Source organism: Athene cunicularia, assembly GCF_003259725.1.
Source record: "Athene cunicularia isolate RWA chromosome 1 unlocalized genomic scaffold, athCun1 chr1_part2, whole genome shotgun sequence".
Taxonomy (NCBI): Eukaryota; Metazoa; Chordata; class Aves; order Strigiformes; family Strigidae; genus Athene; species Athene cunicularia.
The window spans coordinates 13624519-13649748 of record NW_020799092.1 but is presented as its reverse complement, the minus strand read 5'-3'; the positions used below and the strand labels follow the sequence as shown (position 1 = coordinate 13649748).

Below are 25230 nucleotides of genomic sequence, written 5' to 3'. Positions count from 1 at the left end.
AAGGGAATGGTGTTTTCTCCATCATTCACCTCCCTGATAAAGTCTATTTATTTTCTAATTCATTAGTAGACTTGCTGCTATAGCAATAATCACCACAGTCTCTTGCTGGAAAAACTACTCAACAGCAAGGGCTAGGCAGAGCTTGGTCCAGGTCAATGGCTTAGAAAATTGTGTCCAATTTTGTGATTGAGGTTTCTGCAGTAGTCAAATGCTTTGAGACCAGAGAGTGCCCTGGGAATATGATAAAATGCTATTAAAAAGTGGGAGCAGAGAAAGAGAGGCTCAGCTGAACAGATCAGTAAGGAGCTCAGTTAACCCCTCTAGAGCCAGGTGTGCTTCAGGAGTTGTGCAAGGAACCCTACAACCTTGTAGGGTGAGTCCCTCTTGTTGCTGCTGAAGTCTCGGGGTGGTTGGCCATCCAGGTAGAAAAATATGTGGGCTTCTTGGTTCACGGGCACTCAGATAGGTGGTGTGAGAGATTGGTGGGCTTTCTAATGCCTGTCACCCTGATGGGAAGGTTAAGCAAGTAGCATTGCCTTCAAGCCTACACAGAGGACATAGGCCCCTAAATCAGAGAGGGCTGGAGTAGTATCACTATGAGAGTTGTTAACATTTTGGATCCAGAATCAGTCTCCTGGTGACTCCAGTGAATTATTCCCTGGCTCTTGCCAGGGAAAACATGGTGCGAGTACCTCCTAAATCATAAGCATTATATTGCTTATGTGTGCATGGCTGGGAACTGAACTCTTATCCCAGCCTTGGCTTGGGAGAGGCAGGGGACCCCTCCTGTTGGCATAAGAAACACATTCGACAGGAGTGATTAGCAGAGTGATTTTTAGCTGATGCAGACATGGGCCAGCTGAGGGAGTGGAGGAAGGACTGCTGTCTTCTTGGCAAAAGAGCCAGAAGCCTGGCACTACCTCTCTCCCACAATCATCCAGTCTGGAGAAGCAGACTCCCAGTATGAGAAGCTGCAGTCAATTCCTTTTCTTTGTGTCCCAATATTTGAGATCACTCCTCCTGTGTGATCTTTGCTGTGATGATCATGTTCCTGAGCTGACCCAGGGGAGCAGCACACCCCTTTCTCCTCACCCAGCACGGGGTCTGGCAGGCTGGCCAATGTGTGCATCATTCCCTGCTGTGCAAGTACTGGTGGGGTTTTCCCTAGAAAACATAAATGGGATTGCCATGAATTTATCTCAGACTGCACAGTTCAATAAGCATCTAAAATTTAATCAGACACAGCCATCCCCAAGTCAAACTTTACCTGAGCTCATAGTCCACCTTTCTAAGGCACAATCAGTGCCAAAAGTAACAGGAAAAAGTTCTGTCTCGTTACAATGTGTTTCAGACCAAAGCCAAGACTGCATGCTGGGCCACCTCAGTTCAGAGACAAGATCTTTCCTGATGACTTAACTTTCTCAGGTTAAGTGCCACAGGACACTTAGGTATGGAATTTTTGAAATAATAAACTTCAGATAAAGTCGGGGGGCATCATTACTGTTGCACTTGTTACTTAATTTTGTAAATCTTAGATGCATTTCATTAAGAATAACTAGGCTACTGGATGAAATCTAAATTTCCTTTTCTTATGACTGCATTCACACATCATCAAAATGCCTCACAGGAGACCTCAGCTTTGCACACATCAGCATCTTATCAAGAAATGCAGTTTCCGTGTGTTTTCATTTATCTCCATATAATTGCCTTCAGCTTGGAGCTCAGTCTGGAGTCAGGAAAGCTGGGACACCTAATTCCCTAGCTAACAGAAGAGCCTAGTGTGATACATTTGAGCATGTGGGGAGGGGGGAGGTGTCTCACTGCAAAACACTCTTGTTTCTGTCTTCTGTGTAGGCCTGAAGCATGGACTTCATCCCGTTGACCTGAAGAGCTCAAAGGCTGCTCTGCTGCTGGGGTATTTCTCTCAAATTGTTGGAGGGAGAGTTTGTGCCTGGGGGTAGCCCTGACAGGTCTGTGTTCCAGTGTGCTGCCTTCCTCCTGAGGAAGGGGGAGGAGAGGCAGCAGGAAAATCTCTTTTTTTTCCTCAAGTCATTGAATGCTGCTCACTCAGGAGTATAAGTTGGTCTAAAAGTCTCTCTTGTCCAGCTTCCCAGGCTGATCCCCCTCCCATGGGGAGGGAATGAGTTGATCTAATGGTTAAGACAAAAATCTCTGACTGGTGTGAGCTAATGCAGATGCAGAGCTTTTGTGGCTGCACTAGCTGAGGATTTCCTTGGGTTTATGTTGTGGAAAGAGGTTGCAGAGGTCAGAAAGGAGGACGCCTCCCTGGTCCTCTGCTGCAGAGGAAAGTTACCTTGTCTGGTGACTTGTGTTCACATAAGGAAAAGCACTGAGTAATGATTGTGGGATGATGCCTTACAAGTAACTGAACAGGACATGGGTCTATTTAGAAAAGTACTACTTGTTTGCATGTTGCCAGAGCAAACACTGGTATCTGCAACAAAGCAGTATTTGCCACCTGCTCCCCTCCAAAACCCAGGCCCTGCACATGCAGCAGCTTCAAAATGTATGCAGGTAGTAGCATGAAGTGTAGGAAGGCACAGGAGGGGGTGGTGTACGGGGAATATAGGGTGCTGGGGTCAGAGGGATGGAGCCTCTGGACTCCTGGCTAGCATCAAGCCCTGGAGAAGCTTGTGCAGCAGCAAGAGAATTAAGATGTCTGTCTGGTCCCCTCTGTTTCAGGATGCTCCAGGGTCTCATTCCTCCCATGCACCACTGGGGCTGAAGGTGCTGTCAACAGTCAGCCACAGCTTAGAAACTACTTCTCTCAGCTACAGCAATAAGGCATCCCACACACTAATACTGGGAGGAAAAAGTTATTTTCTGAGCTGGGATGATCTTTGTTATTTTACATTTTGTGAGGAAATGGGCGTCACTTTGTCTCAAAACATATCTGACCCTTTCTTTGAGGGTGTCCCTCAGAGTGGGCCATTTCCATTTCTGTGGTGACAGTCTGGTCCGAAAAGACACGTTTATTACAATTGCTCATTGCGTGGTCAACATGGACCCATAAATCAGCCTCACCCCCTCACTTCTTGAGCCTCTTGCAGCAGAAGTTCCCCTTAGGACAGGGGGAGTGCTCTGGCCCAGGTGTGTGATCCCCAGTTAGGGAGGGAAATGGCCCAGATCTCCCAGTTAGGGAGGGAAGAGGCTGAGCAGGGCCAGTCCTCTGACACAGTCAGATCTGTGGGATGTGTCGCTCCAGAGCCATGGGTCGTTGAGCAACTTATGCACCCTCCAGCATGCTGCTTGCTCTTTGTTGGGTCTCTGCATGTTTTTCCCCAAAACCTGGGGAGAGGGGTCCCCCACTCAGGGAGTTTGCAAATCAAATCAATCTGTTGTGTTCAGTGCTCAGGAACTCTGTGCGGTGTGGGAAGCCCTGGGACAGAGATCAGGGTGTGGAAATCTCCATGTTACCACAGTTCTTCTAAATGTCTAAATCATTAATTTTAAAGGCTTTGTCTTTAAAAGACCCTGCCCACCAAAGCAAACATCCAGAGAAGCATTTCTGAGGCAGAAGGGGAAGCACTGCAACTTCCTGGTAAAAGCAGCCTTGGCAACTCTCCTGTTGTTCCTAGCAGTCACTTTGGCTTCTGTACTTTTAATGCAAGACCAACTTCACAGGCCATGCTAAAGACCTCTTAATGGGCAGGGACAGTAATATAAGCAGCCACTTTGCCAGGCCTTTTATAATCCATTATAATGTAATTGCAGACCAGTCAGCTTCACATCTGTTTCTTGCTCAACTTGAGCATAATTTTTGAGGACTAACACTGAATAATGAGAAAGTTGCTATGGTATAAAAATTTCAATGTGCAAGATTAACCTTGATAATGAGGCACCTCCTTATTTCTCTATTCTGTGCAAAACTAGCCAGTGCTTTTACTGTCCACTGTAATGCTGCCAATGCTGCTCCTGTGTTCCTATTACTGCAGCATTTGCATTGCCAGGCAATCCCAGTATCAGACATTGCTGGGAAGTATGGAAACTTTCCAGTTCCAGTAAACAGCCTCCTGGGATTAAAGCTGAGCTGTGCCATTAGTGGGTCTGTTACTTATGGCTGGAAGTGATTAGAAAATGAAAGAAAGGGTTTCCCTGAGTGGGAGAGAAAAAAAAAATTAAAAAATCTTAATTTACTAGAAACCATTGAAGCAAAGGCTGAACCCCCATACCTTGATTCAAAATGTTTGGGGCCACACACTTCAGGGCGAGCTGTCATAATAGTGTGTGCCGACCAGCCACCTCAAGCCAGGCTGCCCAAGATTTGCTACCAGAGTGGTATCTTAGAGCAGTTGAACTTTTGTGAAGGGGTGCAATCCCATGGAGGTTAGAGAAGAGATTAAGGGCAAGAGTTTAAGAAAAACCAAAACACGTATAAGGGTGAGAAATCAAGGGTAAATAGGCTTCAAAGCTCTTGCTTGCACACTGGAGTTCCTTGGATTCTCAAGTGAACATAGTCTGGAGAGAAAAGGCAGTTGCTTCAGGTCTGGGTTATGTTGCGTTTCAGTAATAGTTCAGGCAGACCTTTAATCAGCTCTAATTGCAAAGACCTTGAGAGGGGCTTGCTGCTGTGTGGTGCCCTGTGCTGCGAGAGTTGGTAACAGGAAACTATGACATCCAGAACACAGAGGAGTTGTGCAGCTCCTGCGGGCTCTCTTGCAGTGCCCCAGTACCAGTCAGATCAACGACCGCAGTTCATGTCTCCCACTGAGTGCAAAACTGTCCCACCCTGCACCCCAGAGCACTTGTTGGGTCCCCAGAGAAGAGTAAACTCCTTTGCTAAAGATCTGGTTTGCTAAAGATAGGATCTACTGCCCATCTATTTATTGGGCAATTCTGCTCTGATAGTGTAGCTATCTACATAATTGCTAAAAGAAATACTGAATGGTGTTTTGACTCTGCTGGAGCTGATTGCTCTAAGTTTAACTCTGACAGTATATTGCTTATAAAATATGCAGAAAAACCATAATGGGCATACACTTGTCTAGTGTTAATTTAAACTACATATAGCCGCCTAAAGTCATCATAAAGCTCTCGGAGGTAGGCCTCTGCCCGCTCCTAAATGCACTGATAACAAAATTAGAAAGGAGGATTTATAGGTCCAGAATGACTTGGCAATCAGTTCCCATTGCTTTTAAGGCTTTCATGAATCTTTTAGGATCCCAGACTGCAGGTAGCAAGGGCTGAGCTTGATGTTTCAAGGCCAAAACCAGCACAGGGGTTCTGAGTCCCAAGGTGAAAGATAAATGGTCCTTTTCCCTGAACTGAGCTGGCAGCAGTAAAATCTGCTGGCACCTCCGCTGGCCTCCCAACAGCTCTCTGCTGCCCAGGTATGAACAGCGGCTTGACGGGTAGCAGATGAAACAAGAAACCTATTTAACCGCTTAAATGCAAGGCCAGCTTTTCCAGCTGGAGGTCAGGGAATCCTCTGCATTGCTGCTAATGTGAAATCAGCCTGACCGAAAGCCCTGTTACTGAAGGGCAGGCCCAGTTCCCAGGGCAGGAGCAGACTGTGGGGTTGCAGGCTCAGTGTCAGCGTGGGAACTTGCAGGAGATGGATTGCTTTGTGCTGGCAGCCTCTTTCCTCATCAACCTGGCATTGTTTTTTTTCCCATCAGAAAACTCCTGAAGAGGCTGGTGGTGATCATGGAGAAGCATCACCTCTGGCAGGTGGACAGGCAGGAGCAGAGCATCCCTGTCTCCTGTGTCATTATCCATCCCATATTCAATTGACTACACTACATGGACTGCAACATGCATGGTTCTGCTGCATCTGCAGCACCCAGCCCGGTACCATAAGCAAGAGCCCAAGGGAATGAGTTATTGCTGCAGGAGGGTGCTTTATGCTGGCAAAATCCTCATCGGATGAGTTGGTCCAGAAAAAACATCCCTCTTCCTTCCATTCTCATGCTCTCTAAAATAGAGAGTATGTCCCCACAGTTATGCCTTTAATTCATATTGAAGTAACACAATTGGGTTAATTCTTGTCCTAGGCTTTGATTAACTGTCCTAGAAGTTTGTGCCTCAGTCAAGGTCTGTGCTCTGGCTATGCCTGTGCTTTCTTTGTGCACCAGATTCCTGTGGGCCTCTGTGTTCTCCTCGTACAAGCTGTACCGGTGTGGCTTCCTTCAGTCCCATTGTGCTATTGCTAACTCTCAGCTACCTGCTGGAAAGCCATCAGCTTCCTCTTGGCCATAGCCCTGGACTATTAGCTAATAGTGGGCTGCAAGGATCCTGCCCACTAAGAAGCAGGCTGGAGTACAACCTGCTCACTCCAAGTACTTCTGTAGGCAAAGGCAAAGCCTCTGGAGGTAATTTTAGGGAGTCAGAATTATGCACAAATGTCTAGCTTCCTAGGTTTTTCAAAGGCAATTCCCTGAGTTGTATAGAGCTATGATGGGTCACAGCCAACTGGCCATGACTGCTTGTGTGAAGAATATGGTGGTGATTCATGTTAAAAATATAATGACTTTAATATGAGGAGCATGGGTGCTGCTGATGTTTTGTTATGTACAAAAGTTGAAAGAGATTTATTGTAGTTTTATTGTTAAAATGGTTTGGAGGTATTTTATTAAGTAAATACAGACTCATATGGACAGTTATTGCAAATGTGGAAAAGTACTGGAAAAAACCCTGTCGGAAGGGCTCTCATTTTAGCAAGAAAAGGAGTGGAAAAACAACGCCAGAAAAGCTGAGATTAGAGAAACTCCACTGCGCTTGTGTGGACTAAAACACACCCATCTTATGACTATGTATTAGAAAGACTATAAAAAGTGGTGGGTTTGTTCACGCTTGGTCGTTGCACATCCATCCATGTGGCGTCCTCGGTCTGTCGGTGCGGAGCGGAAACACCACCCCACCCCCCCGGCTCCCCGTCGTACTGAACCTTTTTTTTGTTTTGCTTGTTCTCATTTCAATACATTCCTAAAAATTATTTTCTGGTTCTGCCTGTGCATTTATAACACTTGTGACCATCAGATGGCAGATCAGCCAACATAAAATAACTTTCTGTTAGTGTCATGTCTCAAATTACTGGCTGGGATGGTGATAGCCTTACAGTTTGCACATAATGGCAGGAATAAGGGAAATAAGACCCAAGAAATGTTCATTTCAGGGCTTGGACATCCTGGCAGGCAGTGTGAGGAAGGCAGCTTGAGGACTGCCTGTGTGCTTGCACTCTGTGGCTAAACATGTATGTCTCTAGGCATGAACTGGGCTTGAGAGCATCTGAGCTGTATGGACAACCCTTGAAGAAACTACAGGGCTCCTTGCTTAGCCCTTCTCGAGGCTGGGCACTCCAACTCCTCGTCAAAGCAGCCAAGGAGAACTGCGATCCATTTTTCTCCCAATATCAAGGAAAAAAATAACCAAGATGAATCTGGATTTAACTGAGCTGAATCTTTTGAGTTTTTGATGATCTTCATATCTCCTCTGATCTGATCAGGTCTTTGGGAAGAATGATGTAAAGAGTTTCTCACAAGCACTGGCTTTTCCCATGCTATATGAGACCAATACAGAAGCAACCTGGTCTCCTCGTCTCTTCCATGCTGTTCCCCCTTTTCTTTTGTCCCTTTCCTAAATATACTCCTGCTTCAGTTAACATTCAAAGGTAGCTAACAACCTTTTGTATCTCTGTCTCTGAATTTTCCATGTATAAATTCAATTACATGTGACTAACTTCAGTTTGTATTCTCATTTTATAAATACCCACATATGACTGTGGTGTTTTGGGAAGAGGAAAAATGGAACACAGTGACTTGAAGCATGCTGTTTGTACCTGTAAATCAAATGTGTTCCTGGAAGCATGAGGTTCATGCGTTCATTTGTGCACCCTTTCCTCTGCAGGGGATGAGGTTCAGCCCATCTGCCTTCCCCACCAGGATGAAGACTTCCAGGCAGTGACACTGTATGTTCTTAGCGGCTGGGGCAAGGTGTCTGAGGGTGTCAAATGGCAGGGCCTTCTGGTCACAGTTGCAGGAATAAAGAGTAATCTATGAAGGAAAGGAGTAATTTTCTTCCAGAAATAGAAATGCAAGAGAAGGTGACTCCTGCCAGATGGAAAATTCAAGTACCCCTTTGCTCATCAGGTCTCCTCTGCTTGTCAGAGGACCAGCCGCTGTAGGGATGTACAGATCAGCATTTTCCGGCAGCATGGGACCTTGGAGCACATTAAAGAAGGTTGCACTTTGCAGTGCTGCTGTGCATATTCATACCTGTGTATCAGAGCCTCTCACAAGCAGAGCTGGCCTTACAAGGTGTTACGAAGGTGGGAATATTTCCCTTGTATGTAAAACCATATACTCTTTTATACTCTCCTCTAGATATCAGAAAACTGATCTCTCAAAGTAATTGCACTTGCCTGAGTTTTGGTAGATTTTAAAGGAGATGGGAATGTCTGAGAATGTTGCTTTTTATTTTTACATCCCCAGTGCTTTGGGGCTCATCCACAGTGAGAAGACAGAGGAGACTTGCCTGTTACCCACTCCCCAGCAGCCCTCCCCAGAGAGTACAGTGTCTTCCAGCCAGGGCTGGTCTCTCATTGCTGGGGACTTTGTCACAGCCCCTGAAAGTCTCCAGCTCTGCAGCGGGATGCTCAGGAGAAGAAAGCAATGTCTGCTGTCCAACCTGCAGGGGAATGATCTGCTCCAACCCTGTTTTGAGGCACTGGTTGGGGGCAAACCAGTGTATTACCTGCCTAACTGGGTACCTCTGCTTGGTGATCCCAAACTGCATCAAAACATCACTACCCCAGGCAGGCAATTGGTGTGGGACACCCCAGACATTCTTGCTGGCATGTTGGCGAAGCAGTGGATGTGGCTCCCAGGTGATGGGAATGTTGGCTATCATTCAGCTGGAGGGGCAAGCTGCCTTGCAGGTGCTGGATGTGACCTGGTCCCACAGCGGCTGGGGTGCTGGCTCCCATCCTGCAGGAGATGGAGCTGCCCCTCATCGACAGCCAGACCTGCAGCACGCTGCTGAGAAGCATGAACCTACTGCCGGTGTGGAGGTCCATGCTGTGTCCTGGCTTTCCTGACAGTGGAGGGTGATGTGTGCAAGGTAACAGCTCGTCTGCCCTGGCTCCTGCTGGGCAGCAGGATTGTTCTGCTTGTTACCTCCTGGGGAAAAAGAGAAGCAACAGCACTGAGAGTGCTGTCGGCACTTTGCTGAGCAAGGGCTTTACAAGGAGCTTCAAGGATAATGAAGGCAGAGGGAATCTTTTGCAGGTGGGAGTATGGATGTGGACAGGAGACTGAAGCATGATTGCCCCCTTGCCTAGACCTTCCTGGGCACTGCTAACAGCCAGACCTCCAACTCCACATGCAAGTGCCACCACCTTTGCTGAAACCAGGGGGGACCTTCAGTGGTGGGACTCCAGGCACTGGGCAAGGGACCCTGGCGTGGACAATGCTACCAGGAAGATGGAAAGAAGGAAGTTGCTTCCTCTCCCCTGATGTCCCCTTACACACACTCAAGCCGTCTGATACCTTCAGTCAAGCAATCCCACTGGCAATGGGCTGCAATAGAGGAGTTTGCTCAGTGCCAAACTCTTCTCTGCTGACTTAACAGTGTGAGTGGAGCCAGTCTTGCCCTGCCCTAGGGAAGGCTGCTCACCAGGCTGTCACTTGTGTCCTTGGGGTGTACTTGTATGAACATCTTTTTAACCAGGCCATAGCTTGGGAAACTCCTTGCCCTCTGCCATACCTAGCGTGAACATTTTCAAAGAAGTACTGCAGCTGATGTTAGTGAAATGGCTCTCATTTTCACATTCTTCATGGAAAAAGGGGGGTTTGTACAAGGAAGGGCACGTTGCCAAACTGCAAGTCAGGTCAGGGGAGTGAAACAACAGAGCTTAGATTGGTGCATTGTAGATAAAACAAGAACAGCTGAATGAGCAGGAATGGTGCCAGGCCCCTGTGACTTGGGAGAAGCAAGCAAGATTGTGTTGGCTTCTGTGGTAAATCTGGCCTGTCATGCAACACTATCAAAGGTCAGGGCTGCTGGCACAGGAGTGGGTGGCACCTTTCCTCCCCAATGGAGTTTGGACAGGGTAACTCTGGAGACGCCCTTGCATGTCTGAGGAGTAGCGGCACCTGGACTCTGGCCAGTGTGGTGTCCTGAGGGACCACTTGTGCCAGGGGATGGGGTACCCTCAAGAGAAGCACCACTGCCTGAGGCTCATCAAGCATCTTCTGTGTGGCTGTGTTCATGGACTTCATTGCCCAGCACATGTCACTGGGTAGGCATGAGTACTGGGAGGTTCTTTCCTCTCCTGCCTATTTAGCACCATAGGGATCCAAATTGACTTGCTATTGCTGCCTCCCTCTCCTCGCAGCAGTTCTGTTCAATTTCCAGCCACTGCAGCAATAACAAGGTATATTATCTTTTAATTTGGGATGTCAAAACCAAAGGTTTATACAGATAAGTCTCCCTTCAGAAACCCTGTTATGATAGCAGGTCTGACCCTTACATCCCCTGAAGGAAAAGCAGAAGGCTACTCAAGCTGCCCTCTTTCTGGCTGAATGCAGCAATCCCAGCTTGACGAGGTGTCCCTCAAGTGCTGCATACCAGCCCTGCTCTAATAAAAATCTGCTTTTAGTGCTTGCCAGCTCAAGAGCTGAACTGCTGTTGTGCTCCTGGAACAGTGTGCAAGATTGATTGGGGGTTATCTCGTCATCAAATACAACTTTGAATGTGTATAGGAAGAGGGGCACTGTATCAAGTGCAGCAGTTTTAGTGGCTTATCAGAAGTGCCTTTTATAGCTAGGCACTGGCCTAGCGACTCCCTGCCAGCCACTTGTATTTTTCTGTACAGATGATTACAGGGCTAATACAAGTTGTTAAAGAGGTGGTTATTTCTATCATAGTCATCAAAGTTGAGGTGTTGGTATTAACTAATACCCAACCTATTACAGATTTGCTAGGGATCCTTAATGACTGTGCTTTCAAAGGGGAACTGTGCAGCTAAGAAGGTGCTCCTTAATTGGGAGCAGTGCAAGGAGCAGAAGCCACATGGCTACAAAACGGGTGCATTACCCTTTGCAAAGCAGAGCTATCAGGATTCACACAGACCAAATGCCCGATAGAAGATGAAGAGAAGGCCAACATAAACGCAGTGCTTCATTAAAAATGAGCTTGGAGTAGCCATGTCAGCTCTTAGCAGGCTGAATAAATGCAAGCCCACTGCATCAGTGGGACAAATCCTGAAAGTTTGGGGATTTTTAAGTAAGACTCTGGGAAGGAAACTGTGTGCTCTCATCTGAGGCTTCTCTCAGCTATATGTCAAGCACTTTGTGTTGGCAACAACTGCAGTGCTGTAGCCCAATTGACTGACAGTGCCTGTACTGCAATACCCCATACAACCCTTTTCTCTCCCTAGCTTTGTGCCAAGCCCTCTCCTGGCACCAGTGGAGTGCAGTTCCCAAGGTACCCTGCTCTTTGGAGAAAGTGTCCACATTTGGTACCCCCAGGCTTTGGAGGATAATTACCCTGATAACAGGTAACCATAGTTTGGCTGTAGTAGCCAAACACTGAATTTTTTTCAGGCTCAGAAGCCCTGACCACCGCTGACCTGGGCACCACTCCCTGCAGCATCCCGATGACAGTGGTTGCGTTTTCCCTGCAATGCAAATCTCCAGATACGCTTGCTTGGCAGTACAGCACTGCAGGGAAAGGCAGGAAAACACAAAGTCTGTTTGTAACACAGATTCTGTACAAGCCACACTCACGAAATGTCTGTGACTGGTTAAAGAACTATTTTACCTTTTATCCTTCGGTCTGGCTGTATCGATGTCAGCTCACACAAAGAAGCTTTCAGCTCCTGCAGGAGGTAGGGGAATAAGGACTGGGCTGGCAGTGTCAAAGCTATCACTGCTGAAAGAGAGCGTCAGTCCCCACCTAGTGCTGAGCAAATTCACAGCAGTCCTCTGCTATTGGTAACTCTCTTCCCAGATGGCTTATGCCAAGGAGGAAGATGATAAAATTTACCAGGTGGAGCTAGATATCAGTTGTTAGCTTCTGGTACATGCTTGCAGGAAAGCAGACACTGGAGACTCCCAGCCTGCGGTGGGACTGAGGGGGGCTAAGCTCAGCCATGCAGGTACATGCCTTTACTATTGCTTGCTTCTAGCCTGTTCACCTGGAATATAAGTGCCAGAGGACAAAATCATCTTCATACGCTTCACCAAATTAGATGTAGAATACCAAGTGGGATATGACCATGATTATGTGTCCCTCTATTTGAATGGAAGAGAGCTGATCAGTGAGTCTGGGTGCCTTGGAGGAGTGAGGGTTACTGGGTATAGTTTCTTGTCCTTCGTTGTCATGAAGAACAGCAAATCTAGCTGGATTTTGAGAAGCCTTTGTGTTTTAAACTATGAATTTAAAGAGCTAGTGACACACCCAAACAGAGTGGGGCAGGTGGGATTGAAGGACATGTTTATATTTGTGCTGGCATCTAGTGTAGTGTGATGGGTGTCTCAAAAATATCTTTCAGCTTACATAATTCTGTGCCCCCTCTGCCTTGTCTTCAATATACCTGTTTTACTCCTATGGACCCTGGGTAGCAGAATAAGTTGAGTACTTAGCCTTGCTTAGCTGGTGCATGTCCAGATGAGTTTCCGATGTGTTAGCACAGCCAGCATCATATGCGTTGGAGACACAGCTCAAAGATTGGCTATTTCTTGGTTCAAAATTGGTTATATGGCACAACAAGCATGCAGATTACTGACTAACTGCACAGATGAGACAAAGAAATGTGGCCTGTTCTTAATACTGAACTGATAGAGGATAAATATTTCCTGCAAATATTGGCTGCCTCTGCATTCTGACAGTACTAATGGTGATGTGCTGGTAATAACGTTAATCCAGTCATGCAATTAATCTTCTAGGAATATTTGGTTGTTCATGTGGTTGTTTTTGATGAAGCCCCATCTCCTCAATTTCTCTGTACCACCCCTACATGTTTTATAGGTAATGAAAGCTGAATAGTCTCTCTGCTCAGTGTGAGACAAGACCTTCCCCATGGGCTCCAGCTGTGAGATTTGCCTGAACAAACGTATGTTCAGCCCACCCTTACATTGACTCCTTGTCTCCCTCAGGTACAGCCTGTGGGAAAGTCTTCCCAGCCCCTCTGCTGGCATAGTTGGACCAGGCCACTGTTACATTTGTTTCTGATGGCAGCAATGCTGGTGGTGGTTTTCAGCTCACCTTCGTGGGTGTCCATATGGATTCTGAAGCAGGTGACCTTTCTGTGGTGTAGAAATGCCTTTCTTCTCCATCCTGACCCCCTTAAAATAACAACTATACTTAGTGTGCCTGGGTTCCTTAAAAATCAAGTTGTTGATTTGGATTTATTAGCAGTACCATATAATCCCATCTGTTAAATTATCTCCTTTCTCATCTGAGTGTTGCAGGCTTGGGTTGAAGAAGTGTCACAATGTTAGTGGAAGAGGGAAAGATTGATACTGCTAATTAGCCTGGCTTGTATCCCAGAAACGCAAAGTGCCACTGGTTCATTGAGGGTCCGGCAGAGTATGTCGTAAAGGTAATAAAGGAGAAACTGCACTTAAACCTCTGCACTAAGAACTGTTCAGGGGAGTGATTCAATAAAATCCTGCCAGAAACATCTGTGACATGCAAGACTGTGAACTGTAAGGTTTCCAGGTCACTGATTCTTTGCAGGGCATATTTTGTCAATTAGATATCACCCCCGAACTCATGTACAGAAGGGCTGTGACTGAAGTGCTTGAAGTCTATAGGCTGCAATCTCATTTCAAAACAGCTATATCTTAAAAGTCTAGCACAAATATTTAAGGGTAAAGGGAAGGTAGAGATCATGCTACAAACAGTATAGTCAGACTTTTCCTCAAGGCAGTGTCAAAACCCCCAAGCTACTCCTTAGCCCTATACCAAGGTGTCTGCTTCTCATTGTGCATGGGCTGTCTGATAATAGTTCTCACTCGTAGTACCAGCATCTCTATTTTTATTGCCTGTTGCTGCTTGTGTGCAGCAAGCATCCCACCGAGCTCATCCCAGCCCATGATGAGTTGTGTTGCCATTTACATTGTTCAAAGCAGCCACATCTCTCCTCCCCTGCTGCCTTGGCTAAGGGGTGGAAAAAGAGTGTTAAGTCTAGGGATGCTTGAGCATATGCAGACCTATTGATTGGGTTGCTGCTGTTCTGTTGGTGTGAGAACTTGCAGTCTGGATTAAAAACAAAAGAAAGAAATTAAAACTCACACACTCTCCTGCTTGGAGGTAAAGCTATTGGAAGGGTACTCCATATGGGACACTGACCCTTTAAAAGTACAGAACATTGAGTGTTACATTAAAGATGACAGTTGAAATCCCTTAAGGGCCACCTTCATCCTCTGCAGACCTGTCTGTAGCCCTGCACAGACAAGAGCAGTCAGGCTAAGATTGCCAACGGACTGTTTTGATGCAAAATGTGACACACTCACCAATGGATGCTCAAATTCCTCTGAAATCTAACTTTTCCCTTGCCCATTGTTAAGAAGGGTACGTCTTTCAGTCTTGATGATTCCCTCTTTGCAGCTGGAGTTTGAAGGCTTTGCTGTGGAACTTATCTCAGGATGCATTTATGATGCCGTTACTTTTTATGGTGATGAAGAAAACCAGTTGAGTTAGCACTAATTGTTTCAGTCTAAAATTAGAAAACCCTGTGGAAACAAGTATGTTTTATCAACCGAATACTCTCTTGTAACATGATACTTGGTACCACTGAAAAGGCAATGTAAGGGCTTCTGCAGTAGTCTTGAGGCTTGCCCATCTGTCGTGCCCATCATGATGCCGCCAAGTGCACCACTGGCACAGGAGATCCCACATTCTGGTCCAAGGCCATGCTTTCTCCTGGGCAACCTGCTAATTGTTGCAGGGCTGGATATAGGACTATGACTCATGTTCTGCTGCAGAGCCAGCAGAGCACATGAGTCTGTGCTCCTAGATCATTCTCCACTCTGCATCTCGCTATCAAATGAGAGAGCAAAAGCCACTTTGATCTAAGTGTTACTAAAGAAGACAAATGTTCAAAGTAAGGCAGAGCAAAAGATCAGTCATCAATGAGTGACTAATTCCACTGAAATGGATATGAATTCTTTATGAATTGAACTATTTCTGCTGGAAATTCATCAATGAAAAATTTCTAACCACAGGCATTGCTTTCCCACACTTTCAGAAGGAAATATTTTTTAATTTATCACTTTAAATCTGCTTCAGTTTTATCAATATAAAAATATTTAATTTTATTGAAATAAAGTCTCTTAACTTACCTTTTTTTGAACATCTGTATTTCCAGGTGTTCCTCCTACTTGGGTGAAATGAAAGCATGTTGTAACACTGCAGCTTTTTTAAAGAAACAACTTCCAGGCAACACACTTACTTTAGCAGAGCTCGATATCTATTCTTAAGGTGAAAAGCAATCTCATGCTCAGAAGTGAAGACATTTGAATTGAATTATGGCTACCTCTTTACAGGCCTGTATGTCAACAAAGACAGAATAGAGTGATGAGGGGCTGGAGCTCTTTCCTTTACTCGAAATAAGTTGGGTGAGAAACTTGAACTGTCCTGTGTTCACCAATGACAAGTGATCTTTGGTAAGATGCTTCTATTTTTTCCCCATCTATTTCAGAGTGGTAATTTAGTTGTATGTGTTTACCAAATGCTGAATAAATATTAACCCTACAATTCTCTTGAAAAGAAATCTGGTTTCCATTGGAAAGGAGTATTTAAGTGGGGGAAAGAAGGCTGACAAATTTGGATCTGGAATTTTTCAGGGGAGAGCTGTCAGCATCCCAGAGCATTTCACTCAGTGCTTTCCAGCACAGCCTTGCCATCGGAAATTCAGATTCTTACAGGAAAGCTCCTTTGGAATAAAGTGCAAGCATCCTATACAGCTGCAGTTATGGGATTTTGAGATGCTATGCAAACTGAGTCCTCTCAATAGGAAGAAGAAAAGTCTAGCAGCTGTTCTCTACATCCTCAATCTGTATATCTAGACCATTCATTAGAGGCTTTGCTTCCACCCCTCAGTGGTGGCAAATTCTCAAAAGTGGGGTTTGTTTGTGCAACGGAGGGCATTCACAGTGTTTGAAGATTCCTTGTAATTCCACTATGAGAAAATTAGGATTTACTTTTGTGTACCTATATCATAAATGTAGTAGACTAATTCTGGCTGCTGTTGCTTACTGATGTCACTGGTTAACATTGCCTTGCAGGCACCACTTCTGCAAAAGTTCTTGCTTTAATCAGAAGGTCACCAAGACTCTAGGGTTTGGGTTTTTTAGAAATCTAGATTAGCTAAAGCCACAAGTTCTTACAGGATGACATTTCTCATTTTAGTAATACAGCTTCTTGTTCATTTCCACAGCTAATCTCTGTGGATTCTCAAATCCCAAACCAGTGCTGAGTCCAGGGAACACCATACTGGTACATTTTGAAAGTGATGGGGAGAGAGGTCCCAAAGCTCAGCTCACTTTTTTCTGTTCAGGTTAGTAGAGAGAAGCTTGCTGTGTCTAACAATGTCCACATTATCTGCAGCTATTCTTACACACCTGAGTTTATTTTTTAGGCTAATCTTACTGCATTCTGTCAAGGTAACTTTAAAACAGAATAGCTACTTGTGGCAGAGCTGCCTTCCCTGAATAAAGGAGATGAATCAAGTTAAGGGCTTTTTTCTCACTGAGAAATGAGATGACTAACTTTTGTAACCTGAAACAATCAGCCTTGTTAATTCTGTCAGTCTGATATTCCTCTTGAATCTCATTATAGAGGAGAGTCTTGATCCTGGGGGCTATTCTGCTATTGTTGCTTTCTGCTTTCATGAGTGTGTGCCAGATGCTGTGTAAGGGGATGAATAACTTTTACCTTCCAGAGTGAGGACTTTTTTGAGGGGGTAAGCCAGAGCTATTGACCCAAGATGGAGCTAGCTCTTATTTCCTTTCTTGCAGAGGAGGCAGGAAGAGAAGATTCAGGATTAACTACTACACTGATGTTGTCCTGGAAGGATGTCCCCTTAGGTAAAGAAATTAAAATCTGCTCAGTTGATCTGGTCTGAGGAGCTTTCTTCAAACATATAAGAGGATTATGCATTGAGGCAGATTCTTTCTGACCTCAGGTCCCCTTTTGTGCACTTCTTGCATGGATGAAAAGTGATAGGCAGGTGCCCCATCTCTCATTCTCCACACTTGTGGTATGTCCTCTCCATTCTGGTTGCATGCACTTACTATTGGGAGCAAAGACACAGGGTAGAGGATGGGAGAGACCTGCTTTCAGTGCCAGAGCCTTGTTTGCTCTCTGAAGTACCTCCTTAGGATCTGAGATTTCATGTATATGTTTTTCCTTCCCCCACCACTTCCAGACAAATCAGACAGATTTCTGTCCCATGTCTTTGGCCTTGCTATATCCACTGTGATGTTATCTAGGAAAACAAGGAACTTGCCTGTGAAAGTATGACAAGTTTTCTGGCTCTCTTGCAGACACCTGTGGCTTTCCCCCAGTTACTCCCCAGTGGCTGTTCAAGTGTGTTAGTGGAGCTGAGAAGGCTTGTCCTCACTGTTGGCCATGGCATGCTGCCCTGAAGCTCACTGGAGACTACTAGTGCGATGGGGCTGTCATCAGCTCTATGTGGCTGCTGACAGCCACCCACTGTGTGCAGCTGTGTGTGACCAGCATGTCCCCAGGCCACCTCTGCTCTTCTCCCCAGGCTGTGTGCTCCCCCTGCTCCTCCAGGATGGGGTGAAAACAGCTGGAGAGCTATAAATTACATTCACACCTTCTTGTCTTCTATGAAACCTGCTTTCTGCCCTTCCTCTATGATCATTGATTTTAGAAATGGAAACAGTTTGGTCTTGCTTGTAGGAGATCCATTGAAGTTAATTGGACTATCTTCTATCAGAGCTGTAGCAAAGCCAGAACTGATGCAACATATTTGTCATGGTGCAAAGCTCTTGCTCAGCAGTCATGGGAATAAGTGACTAATTAGAGAAGAGCCAGAAGGGATGTATGACTGCTGAATAAGGAGACTGTATGGCCGACTGTAAGGAGCTCCAATATGTTTGCCTTAATATACAGATCCAATAAACCCTCGCACTGGACTGTGACAGTATGAGACCATGACAGAGCCCTGAGAGAGTCAACAGAACAGGTAAAAACCAAGCAATGCCATTAAGAATGTTGAATTTGGTGTATTTGCGCCTACAGTATTTCTCAAACCAGACCTATATGCACAGATAAAACAGTGTTGACAGCAAGGCAAAATGACTGATTTTGGTACAGGTTAGCACAGGTTAAGGAATGAGAAAGGAAATCCAGTATTTGGCTAACTTGCAGTTTATAGAAGTATGTTTTATATCTGGTTCTTATTACTAGGAGTAAAAAGACTTAAAATCTAACAGAGATGACTGAGTGTCCTTAGCATCTTATTCTCTTGGTGCTTAGCAATAGATCTGTCTATAAAAAGCTTGTTGATTCTTCCTTCCTAATGGTGAGGAGGAAGAAATACATGTGGAAAAGAAGCACAGCTGACTCACACCCGCCTTCTGCAAAACTTCAGTGGCTTGTGTTTGCACAATGAAGCAGTCAGCCTTCACTCTAAGAGGTCTATATAATCCATCCCAACAGTCTTCTCAACTGAAAAACAGAGAAGCTGGGGATTTGTCTTCAAAGTCCTAACACCTTGTTTGTTTCTTTTCATGACCTATTTTGAGCTTGGACATTGCTTGTGGGATTTTTTTTCCCCTCTTCCTTTACAAATATGCTTTCAGGGTGCACTTAGAGGGCAACTTGTTCCTTCTCTGTCCTGACCCATCTGCCCTGGTCACAAGTGAGACAGGTGAAAACCATCATGGTGCATCCACACTTCAACATGCTGAACTATGTCTCTGAAATCGCCCTAGTGCAGCTAGATGTCTTGCTGGAGTACAATACTCTTGAGGCCAGTGTGTCTGCCCAGCAGCTCAGAGACATTATTTTCCTCTTCCCTATGCACTGCATCTAGATGGGGGATCATTGAAAGTGGGTCTTCTGATTTTGCGTGTTTGTCTGTTGTGAGCAGAATATACATCACAATCTCATATTTTATTCTTCTGCCCAGAGCTAACCTTAAATTTATTTCCCTAACAGATGGGAGATGAGCTAGGTGGTTGCAGCAAACACAAACGCCTGTACTTCAGAATGAAATCTGTGAAAGGAATTACTACTTCAGCCACACTGGAGGGATCACAGCCAGGATGCTTTGTGCTGGGTTTGTTTCTGTGGGAGGCCAGGACTCCTGTCAGGTAAGGCAAAATGAAAGGTGAGTGCTCTTGAAGGTGTCTGCATATGGATGCTGGTAGATCGTCTGGAGGAAGGGACTGGGGAAGACAGAGGGGAGAACAGCATATAGCAAGTGAGAGTTAAAAACTCCAACAACTTGGTGTCCCTGGAGTGCACAGTACTTATAAGAGCAATAGATGCAGTCAGTCTGTATGGGAGATAGAGACAATGTGCAGTATTGCTTGTAAGGGGGACCACAGAGTTTAATAATCTTTCTCTGAACTGCAATTTTCATGAGACCTGTGAGGAGAAGATGTTCTTCCCTTGCACTTCCCAAGTCCCATCTCTTATACCAGTGAAGAACTTCCCATTGTAGCTTGCTTGGAACTCTTTTTCATGGCACTTTTTGTCAAGATAAAGTCTGATGACTTCTATTGTTTTTATAAAACTCTTGTATTCAGAGCACTGTTACAGAACTAACTAATCTCCCTAAAGTCATGAGGCAAGAAGGTAAGAACAGCCCAGTAAATAAAAGGCAAAGTAATTCTGACTGAGGCACTGTCAAGCTAAATTGTGGGTTCTGCTCAATACCACAATCTTATGGCAGATGAATAAATTATGTGTAACACTAAAGAGCACTATTCAATCATATTTTGTCTGCAGCCTGTGCTCAGTCTTCACGCTGATAAGCAAGCCTTTAAATCAGTCTCTTCATTCCAAGCTAGGGCTGAGTTGCACTAGCAGCTGCATGTCTTGTTCTTGCACAGAGACTTTTTCTTTTTCAGCAAATCTGATCTGCAGCAGCTCTCATAGCTGCAGCAGTGTGGAGGCCAAACAAGATAACTGTGAGCCCTCTCTCTGTTGGTTCCTAGGGTGGCTCTGGTGCCCCCTTGGTTTGTAACAAGGAAAATGGACCATTTTAGTCTTTATGGTATTGTCCGCCGGGGTGTTGGCTTTGCCAGTCCAAAGAAAGCAGGAGTCTATTCAAGAGTGAGGATTTTCTTGGACTGGATAAGATTGTTGATGAAAGGTGAATTATCCTTGCCTAAGTGAGACGAGTCATGATTATAATCCCTTTGTATAAAATATCCCAAGTGCATTGAAGTTTTGTCTGGTAGAGTTTTTGAGGCAACTTAAAAAGAAAGAAAAAAAAAATCCAGGTTTCTTCCTGAAACAAGTCTCCTCTTCCTCTCCTTCCTTATGTCTTCCCCCTAAACAAAGCTTACTGGAAATTAGAATGTGAGTTTCAGAATCATAAGACTTGTATTTAACACTTCTGACTCACAAATTGAATATAATTTTTGGACAGATACTTTTCTCAGTAAAAAGCATCTTCTTGTGAAAATGCCTACCACCCCCATGTCTCCAAGGGCAGAACAGATTGGGACAATGCTGTAAACGGAACTTGCGTGTGTGTATCTAACTATAATGAACACCACACTCAGAAGTCTGCGGGATAAATTTCTCCATAGAATGTGCTAGAGAAAGACTAACATCTACTAGTGAATAACGACTGATCACCTGAAAGTGATGGGTATTTTACAAAAGGAAGAAGCCCTTGTTCTTAAACTGGGGTCGCTTTTGTGCAGGGAATTGAGGGGAACAAACCTGTTTGAGGTGTTCCGTGTGAACCCAGCTTTGTCATATTGCTTCCCTTATCAGCTTGCGCTATTCTTCTTTCCCTGAAGTTTCTTTCTTGTTGAGGCTCCTCAAGTCAAGGTGAATTTGGCTTCATAGTTTCATTGACAAATGGAGAAATCCACCACTTCAATTTGTTTAATCTGATGGGATTTGAGAGATTTTAAAGAGGCACCAGATAGCTTCAAGTCTCTTTTCCATGTTGAATAAACTGATTCTAAAGAAATGTTTCACTTTGGCTCAAACTAGTGGCACAGGGAAACTGCTGATGCAAAACATTTGTCTTACAGAACTTTATCCCTCCTCCTTCCCTGCATGTGCACATGTACAGCCAAGTATGTAATTCCCCATTTGGTGAATGGCTGTGATTGTCCCACAGCATTTCTTGAGAAAGAAGAAAGAGCTCATCCTGGACAGAGTTTTCATGTTTCTGCCCATCCTGTATTTTTTTCTATTGCTGCCAGCAGAAAATGGAGGACTTCTCCTAACAGGAATATTTTTTTTCCTGTATCCTGAATAAAGTGTGCTGCACTTATGAGCAGGAAATTAAAGTATATATTAAAGAAAAGAGCATGTTGTGGATAATGCTCCACTCTCAGGTCAGATGACCACTTGGACTCTCCTGCTTTGTGCTGCAGCTGCCAGTCTTTCTTCCTTGTGTCATTCATAGTCCCACACTGACCTAACAGAAATATTAGTACAGGTGCTGACTAAGGGAGAACTTTATTCTAAACTAAACCCAGTTAATAAAAACAGTCACCACTCATATGGTAGCCAGACCATCCCCACAGATAAGCCGGGAGCTGGCTGGAGATCTTCCATACCCTTGGATCTGACACAACTGACTGCTGACCACTGACTCTCTGAAGGCTGTAATGGCTTTCATGGATTTACTGTAGGTCAGGCAGTTTATGCAGGGAGTTGCTCAGCTCTGTACCTGTAAACCTTTCCTAGAGATGGAGGCTGTAGTATTGCAGACAGCTTTTACATATGGATTCATACAAAAGGTTCAAAGCCCTGAGGGCTCTTTGAACAAGATATGACCATTGGCTCCTTTACCTGACCTCCATATGATTGCCTTCCTATTGCAGGAAGGGCTTGGCCATACTGATTGCTTCTGAGTTTTGTATTAAACTGTCTGTAAGCATGCTCTACCTCTCCTCAGATGCTGAACAGAGCTTGCTGTGGTGAAGTGGCAGTGCACCAGAGATCTCAGCACAGGAGCAGCCATCGAAGCTGCCCACATTGCTAGCGGGGCAGGCATGCATGCAGGGTAACTGCAGAGCCACGCGGAGCTCTTGTGTGCCAGAGGCTGCAGCACTTGGTTTGCAGAAGGTGGTTGAGCTGGTTCAGTTTAGGAGCAATTCTGTGTAGAGACTGGTAACAAGTCTGAGTCTCCTAATGTCCTGGTGCAAGCGAACACAGCTTTCTGCATTTTGTCCTGGGAAGAGTGTGTGTGTACACACAGGGAAAGGGGAGGGAAGGAGGCCGGAGAGCAGAGCCAAGGGAAGAAAGACTGTTGTAGCTAGAAGCAGTGGGCTCACGTGGAGGAAGAAGGGGGCCATGAACACTAACGATGCAGGTTTCCTGTGCACTTGAGTTATGTTACTTGATCTGCTGTAGCTCTCACTCACCATACTTGGAATGAGGTATTGTTTTATGGGTTTTTATCTCCCATGTTTTAGACTGAGTTTCGCTGGGCAGGGTCAGTTACTTGTTCTCTTACGCATGTACTTAGCATAACCAGAGATGTGGTCTTGGGTGAGGCACTCTGTGTGCCTTCTTCTGCTTTTAAAGCACAGCAAACAGCATTGCCCTACTGATGTGCCTCCTGCTTATTAAGCATTTAAATGTTTCTCCACCTCTGATCCCGTGACAGTGTTGCAGAAAGACTGATAAAAAGGCTAAAGTAGTCCTGAGTTAATGGCTGACATGAGCTCTGGCAACAAATTGTAGAATGCTGTTGCTCACGGCTTTAAAAAGCAAACTGTACAGGAGGGGACGTGCTACCAGCTCTGACTGCAGTCTTGTGCTGTAGCCAGGGTGTTGGCATGCAGTGTGTGCCTTCCTCCTCTTCCCATTGGTATCCTTGCTGGTGCTCCAAGTCATCACACCACTGAGATAAAAATAGGTCCCCCAAAGTGATAAGCAACAGGAGGTAGGGCTGCTTTCTCTCCTCGGGAAAGCGCAGCACAGCCAGCGACTGGGGGCATCATTAGCACAGCAGCTCCAGGGCTGGTTAGCAGGGGCTGGAAACATGTAAGGCTCTTGCCAGCACTGGAGCGGGCTTGTCTGGGCTGAGCTGCTCATTGCTGGGTGAGCTCAAAGTCACAGCAAGCGCATGGTGCTGTAATTACCTCAACTGGGTTATCACCCTGAATGCAAAAACGATTTTAAAAATTAACCTTGTGGCTCAGCCTGCAGGGCTTTACTGCCTTCGAGACTACTGTACCTACACCTGCACTGCCATTCCCTGCTGTCCCCCACTGCAAGCACAGAGCCTGCATCCTCCTACAGTGCTGAGTACGTTCAAGTGCCCTTGTCTTGCCCTTGTGCAACTTAGACTGTGGTAGAAGAGGCTAGAAAGGCTAGCTCTCCTGGAGAAAGTGTCCCCTCCCCATAACTCAGCTTGGCTGGGCTCTCTTCCACTGTGGGTCACGCTTCCCTGTGTGTGCCCTCTGACAAGTGCTGCTGCTGTGCAGTGCTGTTCACACTGCAGCACCTTCCTCAGGAAGCATACGTTCCCCCTCTCCCTTCTGGATTTGAAGGATTTCTACCCAGCAGAAAGGCTCAGCTCTCCCTGCACTGTGCTCTCGGCATCCTGTGCAGGTACACGGAGACATGGTGTGGTGCCAGCATCCAATCTGAGCAGAAAGCTCATAAACATTGGTGTGGGAAGAAGCACACTTAAACAGAATTTAAGCTTCTCTACAGAGGGTATGACTTTAAAAACTGCTGCCTTGGGAGGCAAACAACCCTATTATGCTTGGTACTAAAGGGATATACAGTTGTCATTAGTGATCTTGTTTTCTCTCCTCCTGCTCTGTTATAACTACTCAGATACTTCCAAGTATTTCCCTGTTGATTTGGTTTCTTATTTAACAAGTGTTGAATCTGACTGCACTGTGTGTGCATGCAGCTACATGCTAACTAAGCCTGCTCTCTCCCTGTGTTTCTGGAGAATGCATAGACAAAAGCATTATATTTCATATTTCTTGTCAAGGGCTGCTCATAATATCCATTTTAAAAAAAAATTACACTTATTCCTCAGTAGTGGGTATTTGAGGTGGGTAGGCCTGTTAGCCCAGGTACTTGGCCAACCTAGTATCTGTTTATCTGTTTCCCAGACACTGATTCAAAGCACAGCTCAGAGCAAATTTGCAAGCAAGTCTGCCTTCCCCTAAAGCCTGGCAGCTCACTCCTTTATGCCGCCTAGCTTGTGTCTGCTGCCTGGGTCTCCAAGACTAAGGCAACAGGGCTACCTTGTGCCCACGTACACTTTGAGAATTTCTGCAGGCTTATACCAGCCTGCACGCTGGACCCTAAGAAATGATCCAACTGATAGGAACAGATGTTATATATATATATATATCTCTGCCCTGTGTAGAGTTAAGATTTTTAGCAGATCCATTCATTTTGGCCTTTCCAGTGGCTGCAGTAGCTCTGTTCTTGCCAGTGATATTGGGATATTCAGATTTCCAACAAGTCCAGTCATACTGGGGCAGAGGGGAAACAGGTTTAAAAAAAAAAAAAAATTTACAAAACTGTTTCCCAGTAACTTTATTGACCTGCTAGACTATCTTCAATCATGGGCAGAATGGGCAGGCTTTGTAGAAAGCTCTTATTGTCTTTTCTTAATGCTTTTATCACTGAAGTACACATTTATCCACAGAATGAACATCAGAAGTGGAGTTAGAAGAGCCCTGGGGGTTTATCTTTGCTGCTTCTTCATCAGGATATGTGGAAAGCACAGAGTGCTCTTCAGTACTCCGACTGTCTCCAAAGGGCATGGCAAAGATTACAGTAAAGCATCTGTCAATAACATCATTGCTGAACTGCCAAGACAAGTTTCATGGAATTTATGAAGAGAGCCAGAGAGGAGTGCTAGGTAACAACAAACAATCCATCTGAGGACACTCAGCCCTAGAAATTTCTCACTTCAACTTGGGCCAGTTTCAGAAAGGGTTTCCAGCCCCAGTTACGTGGCTCCGATATATGACAATCTTAAGTTAAGCTTCAGAGCCCAGGCTGTAAACTTGGTTGAAGACCTTAATCCCTGGTCAGTGTGCTGCAAAACCCAGT

The 25230-nt window shown here is 45.3% G+C and overlaps 1 protein-coding gene across 1 annotated transcript; it reads left to right on the top strand.

Moving 5' to 3' along the window:
* Positions 1-5667: 5667 nt before the first annotated feature.
* On the top strand, positions 5668-25080 carry OVCH1 (ovochymase 1). Its single transcript, XM_026863540.1, is given in 17 exon segments — positions 5668-5746; positions 7867-7962; positions 8923-9064; positions 11399-11518; positions 12149-12166; positions 12168-12280; positions 13119-13275; positions 13447-13564; positions 14575-14662; positions 17514-17694; positions 18109-18181; positions 18869-18960; positions 18962-19071; positions 19171-19313; positions 20163-20207; positions 20209-20320; positions 24884-25080. Coding segments are annotated over 17 exon segments (1863 nt in total). The 3' UTR covers positions 25060-25080.
* The last annotated feature ends 150 nt before the right edge of the window (positions 25081-25230 follow it).